At 43.8% G+C, this 15454-nt stretch overlaps 1 protein-coding gene and 1 pseudogene across 1 annotated transcript in view; one reads left to right on the plus strand and one right to left on the minus strand.

The window, feature by feature from the left end:
- The window catches only part of LOC113224798, a 64846-nt gene that overhangs the window by 40129 nt on the left and 9263 nt on the right, over positions 1 to 15454 (plus strand). Inside the window, exon 7 of the mRNA XM_026454199.1 lies at positions 13170 to 13305. Coding sequence (XP_026309984.1) covers positions 13170 to 13305 — 136 coding nt within the window. The remainder of the gene's footprint in view (positions 1 to 13169; positions 13306 to 15454) is intronic.
- LOC111534847 lies at positions 8862 to 11875 on the minus strand (annotated as a pseudogene).

Consider the following 15454-nt stretch of genomic DNA (forward strand, 5'->3'; position numbering starts at 1 on the left):
GGCCATCCTCCGACTGTGTTGTTTAACTGTTTAGAGAAGTAGGCTACAGGGAGCAAAGGAAGGAGGATTTCCTTTTTGTTGTTATAAGACACCGAGGGCTGTTCCTCGGCTTTTGGCAGTATAGACAGTGAAAGTTTGGGAAATATCAGCTAAGGACAGAGCTGGTGCAGTGACAAGAGTGGTTTGGAGTTTGTGGAAGCTGAGGAGTATGATATGTGAGCAATTTAGGCGTTTATTGAGAGGGCTTTTGGCCACTTTATAGAGGGGGCGAGCTAGGAGGGCAAAGTTGGGAATCCATATTTTAAAGAAGCCTGCTAACCCTAGGAAGGAAAGGATTTCTCTTTTGGAGGAGGGAGCGGGTAGGCGATCTATTAATGCTGCTTGGGCTGGCCTCATAGCCCAGGCATCAGGAGAAAGTTGAATTTCTAAGTAGGTCACCATGGAGGTGGAGAGTAGTGTGGAGTTTTGAAAGGATGTCTTTGCCTAGGAGCGGAGTTGGACGTGAGGGCAGGACTAAGAAAGAGTGAGTGAAGGGAAAGGTGTGCAGGGAGCAGAAGAATGGAGCAGGGGCTCGAGGTGTGGAGACTTGTCCATCAATTCCTCCAACAGAGACCTGGGAGGACTTGGTGCGTTCTAAAAAATTAGGTAAAACAGAGTAGGTTGTCCCAGTATTAATTAGAAAAAACATACTGGCCTACCTGCCACCATCAGGGTTACCCTTGGCTCAGATGAAGTGATGGTAGTTGCCGGGGCTTCCATTCCAGGGAACCATCAGTCTTCAGTGGCAAGGCCAATGAGATCCTAGTAGCAGGTTTTGGCCGGCTCAGGAAGGGATGGGGGCGGTCCTTGTGGGGGCTGCTCACAGTCCGACTTCCAGTGGGGTCCTCCGCAGAGGGGGCACAGCCTGGTGGGCTTACCTGGGTTAGGGCATTGTCTGGACTAGTGGCCTTCACTGCCACACTTGAAACAAGTGCCAGGTGGAGGTGGATTGCTAGGAGGTTTCTGTGTGGAGCTGTGGCCCCGTGGGCCTGCAGTGCCCCTGATGGCAGAGGTAAGCATTTGAAACTCTGCCTGTTTTTGCCTTTTTTTCCTCATCACAGCTGTTAAAGACTTTGAAGGCTAAATTAAGAAGGTCTCATTGTGGGGTTTGAGGGCCGTCATCAACCTTCTGAAGCTTGCGCTGAATATTGGGGGTTTTGGCTGGGGACTGCCTTTGCACCAGTAGGCTGGGCAGGAGCCTGGTGATGAGGTATCAGCATGTACCTGAGCTAGGGTCCGGATACGGTCCCGGGGTGAGGGTGAAGGAGAGAATAACGCAGAGGTCACGCCAGGTTAGTTCATAAGACAGGGTAAGGTACTGAAATTCCCTAATATTAAGAGGTAGGGTCCTCTGGAAATGAACGGAGTCTTTTGTTAATTAGAGATCACTGAGGGAAAACGGAACATGAATTTTAACAATACCTTCAGCTCTCGCTACTTCCTGGAGAGGAAGGAAGGGAGCTGGTTGCTGAGCATGTTGGGCCTGAGGGTGGGTGAGGGGCGGCAACAGAGAGGACTCAGAGTCAGAAGCAGGATGGTTACAGAGAGGGAGAGACAGAGGTAGAGCCGGAGTGGGGACATATGGTGGAGGATTACGATGCTGTCTGGGAGGGGGGAAATCAGCGGGGTCAAAGGAAGAGGAGTCATCGGCTGGGGCTGTGGTGGTGGGGGCAGGAGGCGAGTCAGGTTTGGAGAGGGTAAGGAGGATTTGGAAAGTAGAACAGGACTGACAGAGGGAAGGGTGGGTACGGAGGGTGAAGAAAACCAGAACATAAGGAATTTCAGACCACTTCCCATTGCAATGGCAAAAGTTATCTAAGTTTTTGAGCACTTCGGAATAGAAAATGCCATTTTCGGGCCATTAGGAGCCACAGTCCAATTTGTATTGAGGCCGTGCGGTATTACAATAAAAGATAAGCCTTTTAGGGTGGATTTCTGAATGGAGGCTGAGAGCCCTGGGACTGTGGAGGAGACACCCAAGGAGGGTGGTCTTGGAAGGGGTAGACTGAGAGGCTCTCATAGTGAATGGAAGGGGGGTGGGGTAGAGGAAAAAGAGACTGCTAGTGATAAGGACAGCGGGAGAGGGCGTCCTCTTTCCCGCAAAACTTGTCTGGAATAGAGGAGGTAATCGCCAAGTCAGGCGTCCCTGAAACGGAAGAACCAGAGGCCCGGAGGCCGAAGGAAACTCTTGGCCCAGAGTTGGGTCTTTCGGAAACAGAGAGACGGATGGTCAAGGGTTCCAGGGAACGGTAACAGTAACAGTCTCTTTTTCATTCACCCTGGTGGAGGCTTTGATGGTGGATGAGGTCTCCAGCCATGGGAGAGTCTAGGAGATTCTCTGGGTCTTCGGCAGGTTCGGGGAAGGGGAAGTTGGCTGGGAGAGGGGTGATAGGATAGAGAGAGAAAATCCTGGCCTGAGTCTATCCCCTTCCCGAGTTTCAGCACCAGAATGTAAGGTCAGCCAAGAGACAGGACAAGAGAGAGAGAGAGACCCAAGTTCAAGCGAGTAAGTTTATTGAACCTCCTGGCTGCTCCATTAGAGACAGAGGAGGCAGCCCTGAGCTTACAAAATGAGGGGTTTATATGGGGGAGAGAGACCCTGGGGTCGTTTGTTGGTTAACTCTGCCACATATCACCTTGTGAAGTGTATGGTACTGGAGGGTGTAGGTAAAGTTTGCTTATGCTTTCCATGACCTCCCCCTGTGTGGTCTGGATGGTTTGTAATTGGGGTTTGCTTTATAGCAGTAAGGCCTGATAGGTAAAGTCTGCTGGCTTCACTGTGGTGCCTAAATAAGCGCTTAGAAATATAAAAAGGTTTGGGGGAAGGGGAGGGATGTTGGCAATACCAAGAAGCTTTTTTGGGGACGGTTTGTCTCTAACACCTCCCTAAATCATTTTATGAAGTCAGCGTCACCGAAATACCAAAACGAGGAAAGGACACAACCAAAATAGAAAACTACAGACCAATATCCCTGATGAACATAGATACTAAAATCCTTAACAAAATACTAGCTAACTCAATCCAACAACATATCAAAAAGATAATCCACCATGATCAAGGAGTTTCATACCAGGGATGCAGGGATGGTTTAGCATATGCAAGTCAATAAATGTGAAACACCACATAAACAGAATTAAAAACAAAAATCAAATGATCATCTCAATAGATGCAGAAAAAACATTTGACAAAATCCAGCATGGCTTTATGATTAAAACTTTCAGCAAAGTCAGCATACAAGGGACATACGTCAACATAATAAAAGACCCACAGCCAACTGAATGGGGAAAAGTTGAAAGCATTCCCTCTGAGAACTGGCACAAGAAAAGGATGCCCACTCTCATCATTCCTCTTCAATATAGTACTGGAAGTCCTAGCCAGAGCAATCAGACAAGGGTATAATAAATACCCTACAGACTCCTCCACAAAGCTCCTAGAACTGATAAAAGAATTCAGCAAAGTTTCCAGATACAAAATTAATGTACACAAATCAGTAGCTCTTCTATACACCAACAGCGACCAAGCTGAGAATCGAATCAAGAACTCAACCTCTTTTATAATAGCTGTAAAAAAAAATTAAATACTTAGGAATATACCTAACCAAGGAAGCAAAAGACCTCTACAAGGAAAGCTACAAAACACAGCTGAAAGAACTCATAGATGACACAAACAAATGGAAACACATCCCATACTCATGGATGGGTAGAACCAATATTGTGAAAATGACTCCCGCCAAAAGCAATCTACAAATTCAACACAATTCCTATCAAAATACCTCATCATTCTTCACAGAATTAGAAAAATCAAGTATAAAATTCATATGGAACCAGAAAAGAGCCTGCATAGCCAAAGCAAGGCTAAGCAAAAAGAACAAATCTGGAGGCATCACATTATCTGATTTCTTTTTTCTTTTTTTTTTTTTTGAGAGAGTCTTGCTCTGTCACCCAGGCTGGAGTGCAGTGGTGTGATCTCGGCTCACCACAACCTCTGCCTCCTGGGTTCAAGTGATTCTCCTGCCTCAGTCTCCCAAGTGGCTGGGACTTGGGACCCGCCACCATGCCCAGCTAATTTTTGTATTTTAGTAAAGATGGGGTTTCACCATGTTGGCCGGGCTGGTCTCGAACTGATCTCAGGTGATCCGCCCCCCCTTGGCTTTCCAAAGTGCTGGGATTACAGGCGTGAACCACAGCACCCGGCCTCATTTCAAACTATACTATAAGGCCATAGCTACCAAAACAGCACTGTACTGGTATAAAATAGACACATAGACCAATGGAACAGAATAGAGAACCCAGAAATAAACCCAAATACTTGCAGCCAACTGATCTTCAAGAAAGCAAACAAAAACGTAAACTGGAGAAAGGCCACCCTTTTCAACAAATGGTGCTAGGATAATTGGCTAGCCACATGTAGCAGAATGAAACTGGATCCTCATCTCTCACCTTACACAAAAATCAACTCAAGATGGATTAAGGACTTAAATCTAAGACCTGAAAGTATAAAAATTCTAGAAGATAACATTGAGAAACCTTCTAGACGTTGGCTTAGGCAAGGATTTCATGACCTGCAACCCAAAAGCAAACGCAATAAAAACAAAGAGAAATAGCTGGGACTTAATTAAACTAAAGAGCTTTTGCATGGCAAAAGGGTCAGTCAGCAGAGTAAACAGGCAACCCACAGAGTGGGAAAAAATCTTCACAATCTATACATCTGACAAAGAACTAATATCCAGAATCTACAATGAACTCAAACAAATCAACAAGAAAAAAATAAACAATCCTATCAAAAGGTGGGCTAAGAACATGAGTAGACATTCTCAAAAGAAGATATACAAATGGCCGACAGACATGATAAAATGCTCAATATCAGTAGTGATCAGGAAAATGCAAATCAAAATCACAATGCAATCACCTTACTCCTGCAAGAACGGTCATAATAAAAAAGTAATAAGATGTTGGTGTGGATGCAGTAAAGAGGGAACACTTCTGCACTGCTGGTGGGACTGTAAACTAGTATAATCACTATGGAAAACAGTGTGGAGATTCCTTAAAGAACTAAAAGTAGAACTACCATTTGATCCAGTGATCCCACTACTGGGTATCTACCCAGAGGAAAAGAAGTCATTATACGAAAAAGAAGCTTGCACACGCATGTTTATAGCAGCAAAATTCGCAGTTGCAAAAACGTGGAACCAACCCAAATGCCCATCAATTAATGAACTGATAAAGAAACTGTGGTATATATATACAATGGAATACTACTCAGCTATAAAAAGGAATGAATTAATGGCATTCACAGCGACCTGGATGAGATTGGAAACTATTATTCTAAGCGAAGTAACTCAGAAATGGAAAACCAAACATCGTATGTTCTCACTCATAAGTGGGAGCTAAACTATGAGGATGCAAAGGCATAAGAATGACACTAGGGGCCAGGCAAGGTGGCTCACGCCTATAATCCCAGCACTTCGGGAGCCCGAGGGGGAGGGATCACCTGAGGTTGGGAGTTCAAGACCAGGCTGACCAACATGGAGAAACCCTATCCCTACTAAAGATAAAAAAAATTAGCTAGGCATGATGGTGCATGCCTGTAATCCCAGCTACTCGGAAGGCTGAGGCAGGAGAATCACTTGAACCTGGGAGGTGGAGGTTGTGGTGAGCCGAGATCGCACCATTGCACTCCAGCCCGGGCAACAAGAGCAAAACTCCGTCTCAAAAAAAAAAAAAGAATGACACAATGGACTTTGGAGACTTGGGGGAAAGGCTGAGAAGAGGGTGAGGGATAAAAGACTGCAAATAAGGTTCGGTGTATACTGCTCAGGTGATGGGTGCAGCAAAATCTCACAAATCACCACTAAATAGCTTATGTAACCAAACACCAGCTGTTCCCCAATAATCTATGGAAGTAAAAAAAAATTTTTTTCCAAGGAAAGACTTAGGTGAGGAAGGACTTAAATAAGGAAGAAGGGCCTTAACAAAGCAAGCCATGAGCCTGCAGGTTTAGGTACAACAAGAGGATGTGCGGAGGGCGGCCCTTGGCAAGAGGGGAGGGTCATAGTAAGGAAGAATTTGCATGTCAGGTGGAGAGTTTGTACTTAACCTAGTAGACATTGGGAGCCATTAAAGTCTTTTGTTTCCCAAGGAATTATTTGCCTCAAATCCTTTTGTATCTAATATTATACTTATTTTATAGCTTCCTTTCAGTGCAGTCTAGTGTCATGCTTTCCAGAGTTTACAAAGCAAATTAAACAACAGCTTCCCACATTGGACAATTGTTTTTGCTATCATAAATTGTTTGGGGGGTGAGTTTGGTCTTTGGTAGAAGAGTTCTACTTGTTTCAAAGTGGAGGTTCAGATTGATCTACATCAGCCTCCTGGGTGACAAGTCCAGATGGTTTCCATCTGGCTCTAACTGGAAACAGACTATTTCCATGCCGGCCTCTTTGTGGACAAGAGGCTTTTGGCCTGCTGCTTGGAAAGTTGTCTCCACAATGCCATTGAGGCAAAACCCCCATTAGGAAACCTGATGCCCATTATTATTCCTCTCTTTTGGAGTGATAAGAACATTTAGAGCAATACAAGAACTTGACCAGTTAACACTGAGCAACCATTTAAAAGTTGATAAAGGAAGCAAAATATCTTCTTTCTATGCTTGCAGGAGTTAAAGATTTTTGTCCAAATCAGTCTTGCCTCAGTGCATCCCTGAGGATGAAGAGTTATTAGAACAAGGGTCCTCAAATTTGAGCAGTCTCAGAGGTACTCAGAGGGCTTGTTAAAACAGATTGCTGGGTGCCACCCCCCAGGTTCTGAGTGAGTAGGTCTGAGTGAGGCTGGACAGTGTGTATTTCTATCCAGTTCCCGGGGTCCTGATGCTGCTGGTTCGAGGATCACACTTTGAGAACCACAGTTTTGGACTTGAGAAAATCAGACTGTCTGCTCCTGATTTATTTTGCACAATGAAGAAAATCAGAGAGCAGACCGAGGCTCCTAGATGCCTCTTCTCTGCCCTGAAAACCACAGAACAGACAAGACCCAGTCCCATTTCTGTTCTGGCTTCTCTGTCTTCTTCTATACTGTCTTCTACACTTTCTTCTTCTGTACTCGGTGAAGCCACCTCTGAGCCCCTTGGCTCTCCGTACCGTGGGGATACAGGAACTAGGAATCGTGGGCCTGGAAGTTTATCAGTGTTCAAGTGGATGATGTCTGGCTTGGTCTATGCCTAGTCACAAACCTGTGAGGTCCACAAAGAGCCAGAAGATAGCTGAAGGCTGGAAGTCACTGTAAGGTCGTCAGGAATAGCCAACCTCAGTTTAGATGGTTTCTCTGAGCCCTATTCAGCCAGTGCTGCCTTGTTGTCTCAAGGCTCCCAAAGTTCTTAAAAGACCCAGTGAGGACTCAGGGGTATCCTGTGCCTGTTTACTCCCAGCCCAAGCCCCACAGACAACCTCCAGGGCTGTTTCAATTCTGGAAGATTCAGGACAGGGAGAGCCAGTAAATGACTTAGACATGTACATGGGGCAAAAATCCAACCATAAAATGACATATCAGCAAACTTGGGATTGATCAGAACTTTACTACAGTACCATGCCACCCAAGGGCAAATACATTTCCCCAAATAAGGCAGCGTTGCTTATTTCATAGCCACAGTCCCCAGAAATACCAGTGGCATTAAGGAATGCAAAGACCAAGTTCAAAAGTCAAGATGTAATCTTCAAAACAGCTTTATTAGTTCCAAAACAGGAAGTTGCCAGTTATAATCCTGCAATTATTTTATTTGGGGCTCCATCCTGGGGTGACAGCTAAACAATGGAAACCTTTATAGAAAGGTCCCAAGGCCCAAGGTGTGAATCATTAAACACTACTTACATTTTGCCTTCTTAAGTCCTATAATCAAACAAACAGAGTTTATGTTCTGGTTTATAAGACTAGGACTTATACAGGAAATTACACACGTTCCTTTTCGATGGAAAAAAGCTATTTTTAACAAGTTAAAAATGTAATTCAACCACAAGGAGAAGGCCCTACCAGGGCCTGGCATCCACAGATGAACATTTGAGTAGTGGTTGATCTGATTGCCCCCCAGAATGCAGGATGCCCACCTGTTCTGGCGGTCCCAGAAGAGGCCAGCAAGTGAAGGATATGGAGAGCCTCTCTGGGGCATACTGGTTCCATGAAAATTTACACTTGACCTTTGAGTACCGGCCCATTTAGGAAACAGGGCTCTCCTCAGAAGGAATGAGAAGAGGTTTGTCAGCTGTGTTAAGAGAGGAGGTTCCAGGCAGAGGGACCGCATGAGAAAAGGCTAAGAGGAGGAAGGTGCCTGGTGTATTAGGCATCTGGAGGGGTGATGTTTGCCGCAGAGCGGTCATTGGGAAAGTGGCTGGAAATGTGACTGAAGAGGCAGTGGACTCAAATGACTGAAAGCCATGAATGCTGAGTTCAGGAGTTAGATTTTCTCCTGTATGCAAAGGGCTGGAGCCATGATGGTTTTGAAGCAGGACAGTAGCATAGTGAGGACTGGGTTTTTGAAAAGTATCTTGGGCAGTTTTGCAGAATATGCTTTAGAGAGAGGAATAGCTAAAGGATGGGAGACTAGTTATGAGGGTTTTTTTTTTTTTTTTTTTTTTAGTTTAAATGCATTTTATTTTTAGACAACCTATGTGATTTTTTTTTTTTTTTCTTAAAAAAATAAGGCCTCCACTCCACATAAATCACAGTCAAAATAAATGCAGGGCCCATTTATCTTAAGACATGGTGTTTTGTGGATGACAAGCAGCAGCCATTTATGATGATAGATGATATATTCAAAGTAATTGCCAAATCTGTTAATATTTACCCATTTCTCAACCATTGTTAAAGGAAATCATATACAGGGTCACACCATCCTCATGGTAGTTCAGTAGGGCAACCATGCCATCAGGATTCATGTTTTCATCAAGAAAAGAACTGGTAGTTTTTGAAATTAGCAAGGATGTGCTTGATTTGTTCTGCAGCCCTACCATAAAAGGTTTTACTCTTTCTGATCTCGCTTCTTCAAGTTCCCCTTTCATTGATTTCATGTCATCTTTAATGTACTTCTTTTTTTTTTTTGTTTTCTTCTTGAGATAGGATCTCACTCTGTGGCCCAGGCTGGAGTGTAGTGGTGTGATCATGACTCACTGCAGCTTTGACCTCCCAGCCTCAAGCAATCCACCCACCTCAGCCTCCCAAGTAGCTGGGGCCACAGGTGTGACCACCATGCCCAGCTAATTTTTTTTTTTTTTTGTACAGACTGGGTCTCTTCATGTCTTCATGTTGCTCATGCTGGTCTCAAACTGGTAGGCTTAAGTGATCCTCTCACCTCCGCCTCCCAAAGTGCTGAAATTACAGGCATGAACCACCTTGCCCCACTGACGTACTTATAGGCATCCTTTGCAAAGCTGGTTTCCTGCAAGTGAGGTTCATGGCAATATCAACACCAATGATGACTCTGGGTGCTTTGGGTACCATCGCCCTTGGGGCCTTCAGAGGAGGCATTTCCACCAATGAGCAAGTCATCAGTGTTACCCTCTGTCCTGGTGATTACCTTCTTCTCCACAGTCAGGCACAGTCTATCCACGATCTCCCAGATCTCGTCAATGTCAGAGGGCTCCTCATCGTGTCTGATTGAGGTCCACTGAAGGAAGAAGACAACTGTACTAGCTTAGCGGGATTCTGGAGCAGTGTTGGGAGTCGGGGATGAGAGGGGAGTGGCAGGAAAAGCAGGAAGTTTTACACTGGTTCAGGCAAGAGAAGATGAAGTGAAGCTGCAGTGATAGAAAGCTGGAGTCTCGATATATTTAGAAGGAAGAGAATTGACAGGACCCAGTAGCCAGTTCAAAGAGGGTGGTGAGAAAGATTCTGCCATCCAAGACACCTGGGGAAGCTTGGCAATTGACCAAAGAGAAAATGAGAGAAAGCACGAGGCTGGGAGAGTCCATACTGGATCTGTGGAGTGGCTTCCAGGCAAGGCGTGCCATTGTCCTCCTGATCCTCAGGGAGACAGTGGTAGAAGGGAGGACACTTACACATGAAGGTTCTTTGCCAGGTTGCTCCCATTCCAGTGTTTCAGTGACGTATGAAATCCAGAGATAACGCTGGCAAGCGAAGCACTAAAACTGTGTACTACGTGCCTCTACCACCACTATTTCACAATGCTTCCCAGCCGTCCTCACAATGCTTCTAAGAGATGGGTATTATGATCTCTATTTTGCCAGAGGAAATTTAGATTCAGAGAAGTCAAGTGACTTTCCAAGGAGTCTCATAGCATTTTCCAGAGAGAGGTTTTAAACCTGGAGATTCCTCACATCTAAGTACACCACCCTGCCTCTTGGGCACAACCAGGCATAGCTATGCCACTGCTAAGTTCTCCCAGACAGAGAGGGTAAATTGAAATGGTCATTGTTAGTGGGCTTGTTTTTGTTTCAAAGTAGAGAAATGTAAGATTAGGTAAAAACGGGTTGCTGTGAACACAGCTGGGATGTATCAAGTATTACCAGGGCTTGAGCACATACCTGCCCTTACTCCAAGGAATTTGTTTTCAACCTAAAGAAAATAATCCAGTTTTGCTTGAACTTTGGTTAAAGCGCTGGAGCAGGAAGTTCCTGTACTGAGCAATGCCAGCCTTCCTATTATCTAACAGGGCCACCGTAACTCATTAGAGGTCTAAATTCTGGAGAGTGGTTTAGACTAGCATTTTCCAAACTGCTTATTTTTCATAGGAAGAGATGACATTGTGACCTGTCTTATCTGCTGGAGGGAGACTTTGATTGTTTTTCCCATGGGAGTACAAGTTGGCCCAGGCCAATCACAGGCCTGGAAGTCCCTTCCTCTCCAAGGGCATACGTTTGTGCCACACTGGCTTAGTTAGGGATGTAGACTGGCTAAGATGTTGTCTTTCCTTGCAAAGCTGAGCAGCGGTAAAGGAATTTAGCTTTTGGCCTTCAGCTTTGGCCCTATTGGCCACCACTGCTTTCCATCATGCCAGAAGGGGACAAAAAGAAATGGATGCCACATGTGATCAGTATCCACATCATCCATCATTCTGGGCAGTCAACTTACATTTTCAAATGCATTTTTCTTAAAGAGATTCTACAGATAGAAAAATCATATTTCATCTTGCTCACGAGTGGTCTCAAGGCATTATTAGCAACACTGTACTGGGAAAAGCACTGAACAGTGAGATAAAGTTTCCATAACACAATTGCAATTTACACTCTATTAGTCATTGATTCATTAATTCATTGAACAAACATTTATTAAATACCTACCATGTACCAGATACGATTCTAGTGTGAATAATGGAGCACTGTTGTATCATTCATGACAGCTGTCATTTGCTATCATTCCCATGCCTTACTTAGATGTAAGGATGAATGAGATTTAGACAAGTTAGGCTTACCTCTAATAAAACCAAAGGATGGACCAGTGTTCATCCCTCCAACTATGTTCTAAAGGAAAATAAATCCTGCCTATTTCTTTTTTTTTTTTTTTTTTTTTCGGGACAGATTCTTGCTTTGTCATCCAGGCTACGCAGTGGCGCAATCTCGGCTCTCTGCAACGTTTGCCTCCTGGGTTCAAGCAGTTCTCCTGCCTCAGCCTTCCAAGTAGCTGGAACTATAGGCACATGCCACAACACCTGGCTAATTTTTGTATTTTTAGTAGAGACGGATTTTACCATGTTAGCCAGGCTGGTCTCAAACTCCTGACCTCAAGTGATCTGCCCTTCTTGGTCTCCCAAAGTGCTGTGATTATAGGCATGACCCACCGTGCCCCATCAATCCTGTCTATTTCATCCAACGATCCAGCAGATTAGATTCATGTCCAAAGAAACCAATCAAATCCTTTTTTTAAAAGCATACTTTCTACTCTTTTTCCCCAATTGGCAACCTAGGAAGGCCTGATGTCCAGATTTATCTCCTTTTCCTGAAAAGCAAGTTTTCCCTCCAGGCTTGAAGATTTATGCTTGATTATCCTTGACTCTGCTCTCTTCCTTGCTCTAACCATGCTAGTTAACATTCACTTAATGTCAGCTTCATAAGGGCAGGGATTTTTGTCTCTTTTGTTCTCCACTGGGTCCCTGGCACCTACACCAGTGCCTGACACATAATAGGAGCTCAAAAATGTTTGTTAAATGCTGAAGGAATTCAAGTCCTGTCTAGCTGCAGGGTTAGGTTCTTGAGTCAGCCTGGTGGACAAAATTAGTGTATAGTAAAATGATCCTTGAAAATTCTGTGATTTGCCCACACATTACAATATCTAGGCATATTATCTCTAAGTTCCACACAGTTTCTTCCCCAGTTTTGGAACAGATCACTTGGTCTTTCTTTGGTTGGGTCTGGATGAAGTAGTTGGTTAGTGTTTAGGGGGCTCATATAACTCTAAATACTTGTAGGCCCCCAGAGAAAGATTTGAATTTGGGACAGGCAATTCAATTTCCCATCTCATACTTACTGAGTGGATGAGCCCGCATTATGCCCATGATTATTTCTTTTCCTCCATCCCCTTCCTGTATTTTTCTTTGCCAAACTCCTAAACTTGAACTGACATAAATTAAATGTGGACCTGATGCTGTTTCCCAGCACTGACAATAGACTCTTTACAAAAGCTGTGTCGACTGATGAGGCCGAACCAACCCCAGGATCCCTCAGCCCAGTCACGAATTCTACAAAGGCAGGATGGTTCTTTCTCCTTCAGATTTTCTCTTTTAAAGCTCAAAAAGGTAACAGCTTTTCAGGCCCCTTTAAAGGGCTGAATTCCTTCATAAAAGCTATCACTTCCCCTAGATCAGTGGGCAACTCATTCATCTTCTTCCAGGAAATTTCTAGATACATCAATTTTCTTCTTCAAAGTAAAGGCAACAATCTAAATCTTAGATGGAATTTCCTTTCATGCAGAGTAATTTGGGGCTTCTTGTTCTAAAGAAGGAAGGATGTACTGAGTATAAAACAAGGACTTTAAAAATTATATACACAGTATTTCCTTGACTATATTGCAAATGCATCTACTCACACAAGTCCAGTAAAGTACAATCTAAAAGAATAAAGTCAGCTTAGCTGGTGATAAACAGGGGAACTATTGTCTAAAAATAATAAGATACTCTGATTTTCTTATAGGAATCAAGAAGAAAATTGAAGGTCTGATGGAAGCTGGTCCTTGGTTAGTGAAGTTGCATTTGGCAGATAATGGCATAGATGGAAAAGAAAAAGAAGGAGAAAATGGTTTGTTGGAATTCATTCAAACTTTAACATGGTGAGTAGCAAGTTAAGAGGCCTTATTTGTTCACCTTTTAAAACTAAGTGCTTGAATTAAATCATGGGGATCATTATTTAGCTGCACCTTTTTAGCAGTTTCCAGTGAGGTTTTACAGCTCTGAGAGCCAAGCAGGGACCCATCTTGGTCTTGGTACCTAACGTGGCAAACAGTTGTGTGTGGACCATGAAGCAATCTCCAAGACCTCACTAGAAGCCCCATTTTAAGAAGTTGGCAACTGAGGAAAAACAGGACGTATGACCTCCAGATTTTTCTTAAAGTCAGGATATAATGTAAAATGTAATCAATGTGACCTAAGGAAGAAAGGCAGCCTACCCAGGAGGGATCACTTTTTTGTGTTTGATTACAAAGTTGTCCCAGCCTCCTCAAGGCAGAAGGACACAGCTATTCTCAAAAGCTTCTCAAAAACAGGATATTTCCTTGCCATGTTTGTGTTGAGAATCTTAGGTATTTCTCTGTCCAGGCCTACTGAGTCCATATCCCCAGTGGGCCAAGTAGGATTTGCAGCTACTGTAGAAAAAGCTTGCTGGGTGGAGACAACTCCAAGATATATAGTTTCAGGTAATTGATAGTGACAGCACCGCGGGGAAAGTCAAGGGCAACAGAACACAGCCAAGGCTTGAGGCTTGAGGGCTTGATGGATGGCTACTTATTATTGTTGTTATTATTATTACTTTTATTTTTATTTTTGAGACACATTCTTGCTCTGTCGCCCAGCTGGAGTGCAGTAGTGCGATCTCTGCTCACTGCAACCTCCACCTCCCTAGTTCAAGCAATTATCCTGCGTCAGCGTCCTGAGTAGCTGGGACTACAGGCATGCGCCACCACACCCAGCTAATTTTTGTATTTTTAGTAGAGTCATAGTTTCACCATGTTGGCCAGGCTGGTCTCAAACTCCTGACCTCAAGTTATCTGCCCCCCTCAGCCTCCCAAAGTGCTGGGATTATAGGCGTGAGCAACTGTGCCCAGTCTACTTATTATTTTAGAAGAAAAAGATTCTTTCTCTGTCTGGGCATGGTGGCTCATGCCTGTAATCCCAGCACTTTGGGAGGCCGAGGCAGGCAAATCACTTGAGGTCAAGAGTTTGAGACCAGCCTGCCCACATGGTGAAACCCCATCTCTACTAAAATACAAAAAAATTAGCTGGGCATGGTGGCAGACACCTGTAATCCCAGCTACTCAGGAGGCTGAGACAGGAGAATCACTTAAACCCAGGAGGCAGAGGTTGCAGTGAGCCAAGATCGCGCCACTGCACTCCAGCCTGGGCAACAGAAGGAGACTTCATCATTAAAAAAAAAAAAAGAAAGAAAGAAAGAAAGAAAAATTTTTCTCTAATATACTTATTCAGGAAGGACGGGAAGATTTTCAACTTTAATAGCTTCTCTGCTTTTCCTATAATAATCCTATTAATAAGCTTCATTTCATTGCCCTTTTAATACAATGCTGATTTAATATATTGCTGATATATTATGCTTTTAGTATTTTGCCAAAATTTTGTTAAGGATTTTGCCATCTATGCTCATGAAGCATATTAGTCAGTTCTGTTCTTTTCTTTTCTTTTCTTTCTTTCTTTTTCTTTTTTTTTTTTGAGATGGAGTCTTGCTCTGTTGCCTGGGCTGGAGTGCAATGGCATGATCTTGGCTCACTGCAACCTCCGCCTCCCGGGTTCTAGCGATTATCCCACCTCTGCCTCCCAGGTAACTGGGACTTTAGGTGTGGATCACCATGACCAGCTAATTTTTTGTATTTTTAGTAGAGATGGGTTTTCACCATGTCGGCCAGGCTGGTCTTGAACTTGTGATTTCAAGTCATCTGCCCTCCCTAGCCTCCCAAAATTCTGGGATTACAGATGTGAGCTACCACGCCCAGCTGAACTTTTCTTTTCTCGTAATATCTTTGTCTGGCATTGAGATCAGGGTAATTCTGGCCTTACAGAATGAGCTAATAAGTGTGTCCCCCTCTTCTATTTTATGAAATAATTTGTGTAGCATTAGCATTATCTCATCCTTAAATATTCGGTAGAATTATCAGTGAAAACATCTGGGCCTGGAGCTTTCTTTATGGGAAGGTTTTTAACAACAAATTCAATTTTTTTTTTTTTTTTTTTGAGATGGAGTCACTCTCTGTT

Source organism: Piliocolobus tephrosceles, chromosome 2, assembly GCF_002776525.5.
Source record: "Piliocolobus tephrosceles isolate RC106 chromosome 2, ASM277652v3, whole genome shotgun sequence".
In the NCBI taxonomy this organism is placed as follows: domain Eukaryota; kingdom Metazoa; phylum Chordata; class Mammalia; order Primates; family Cercopithecidae; genus Piliocolobus; species Piliocolobus tephrosceles.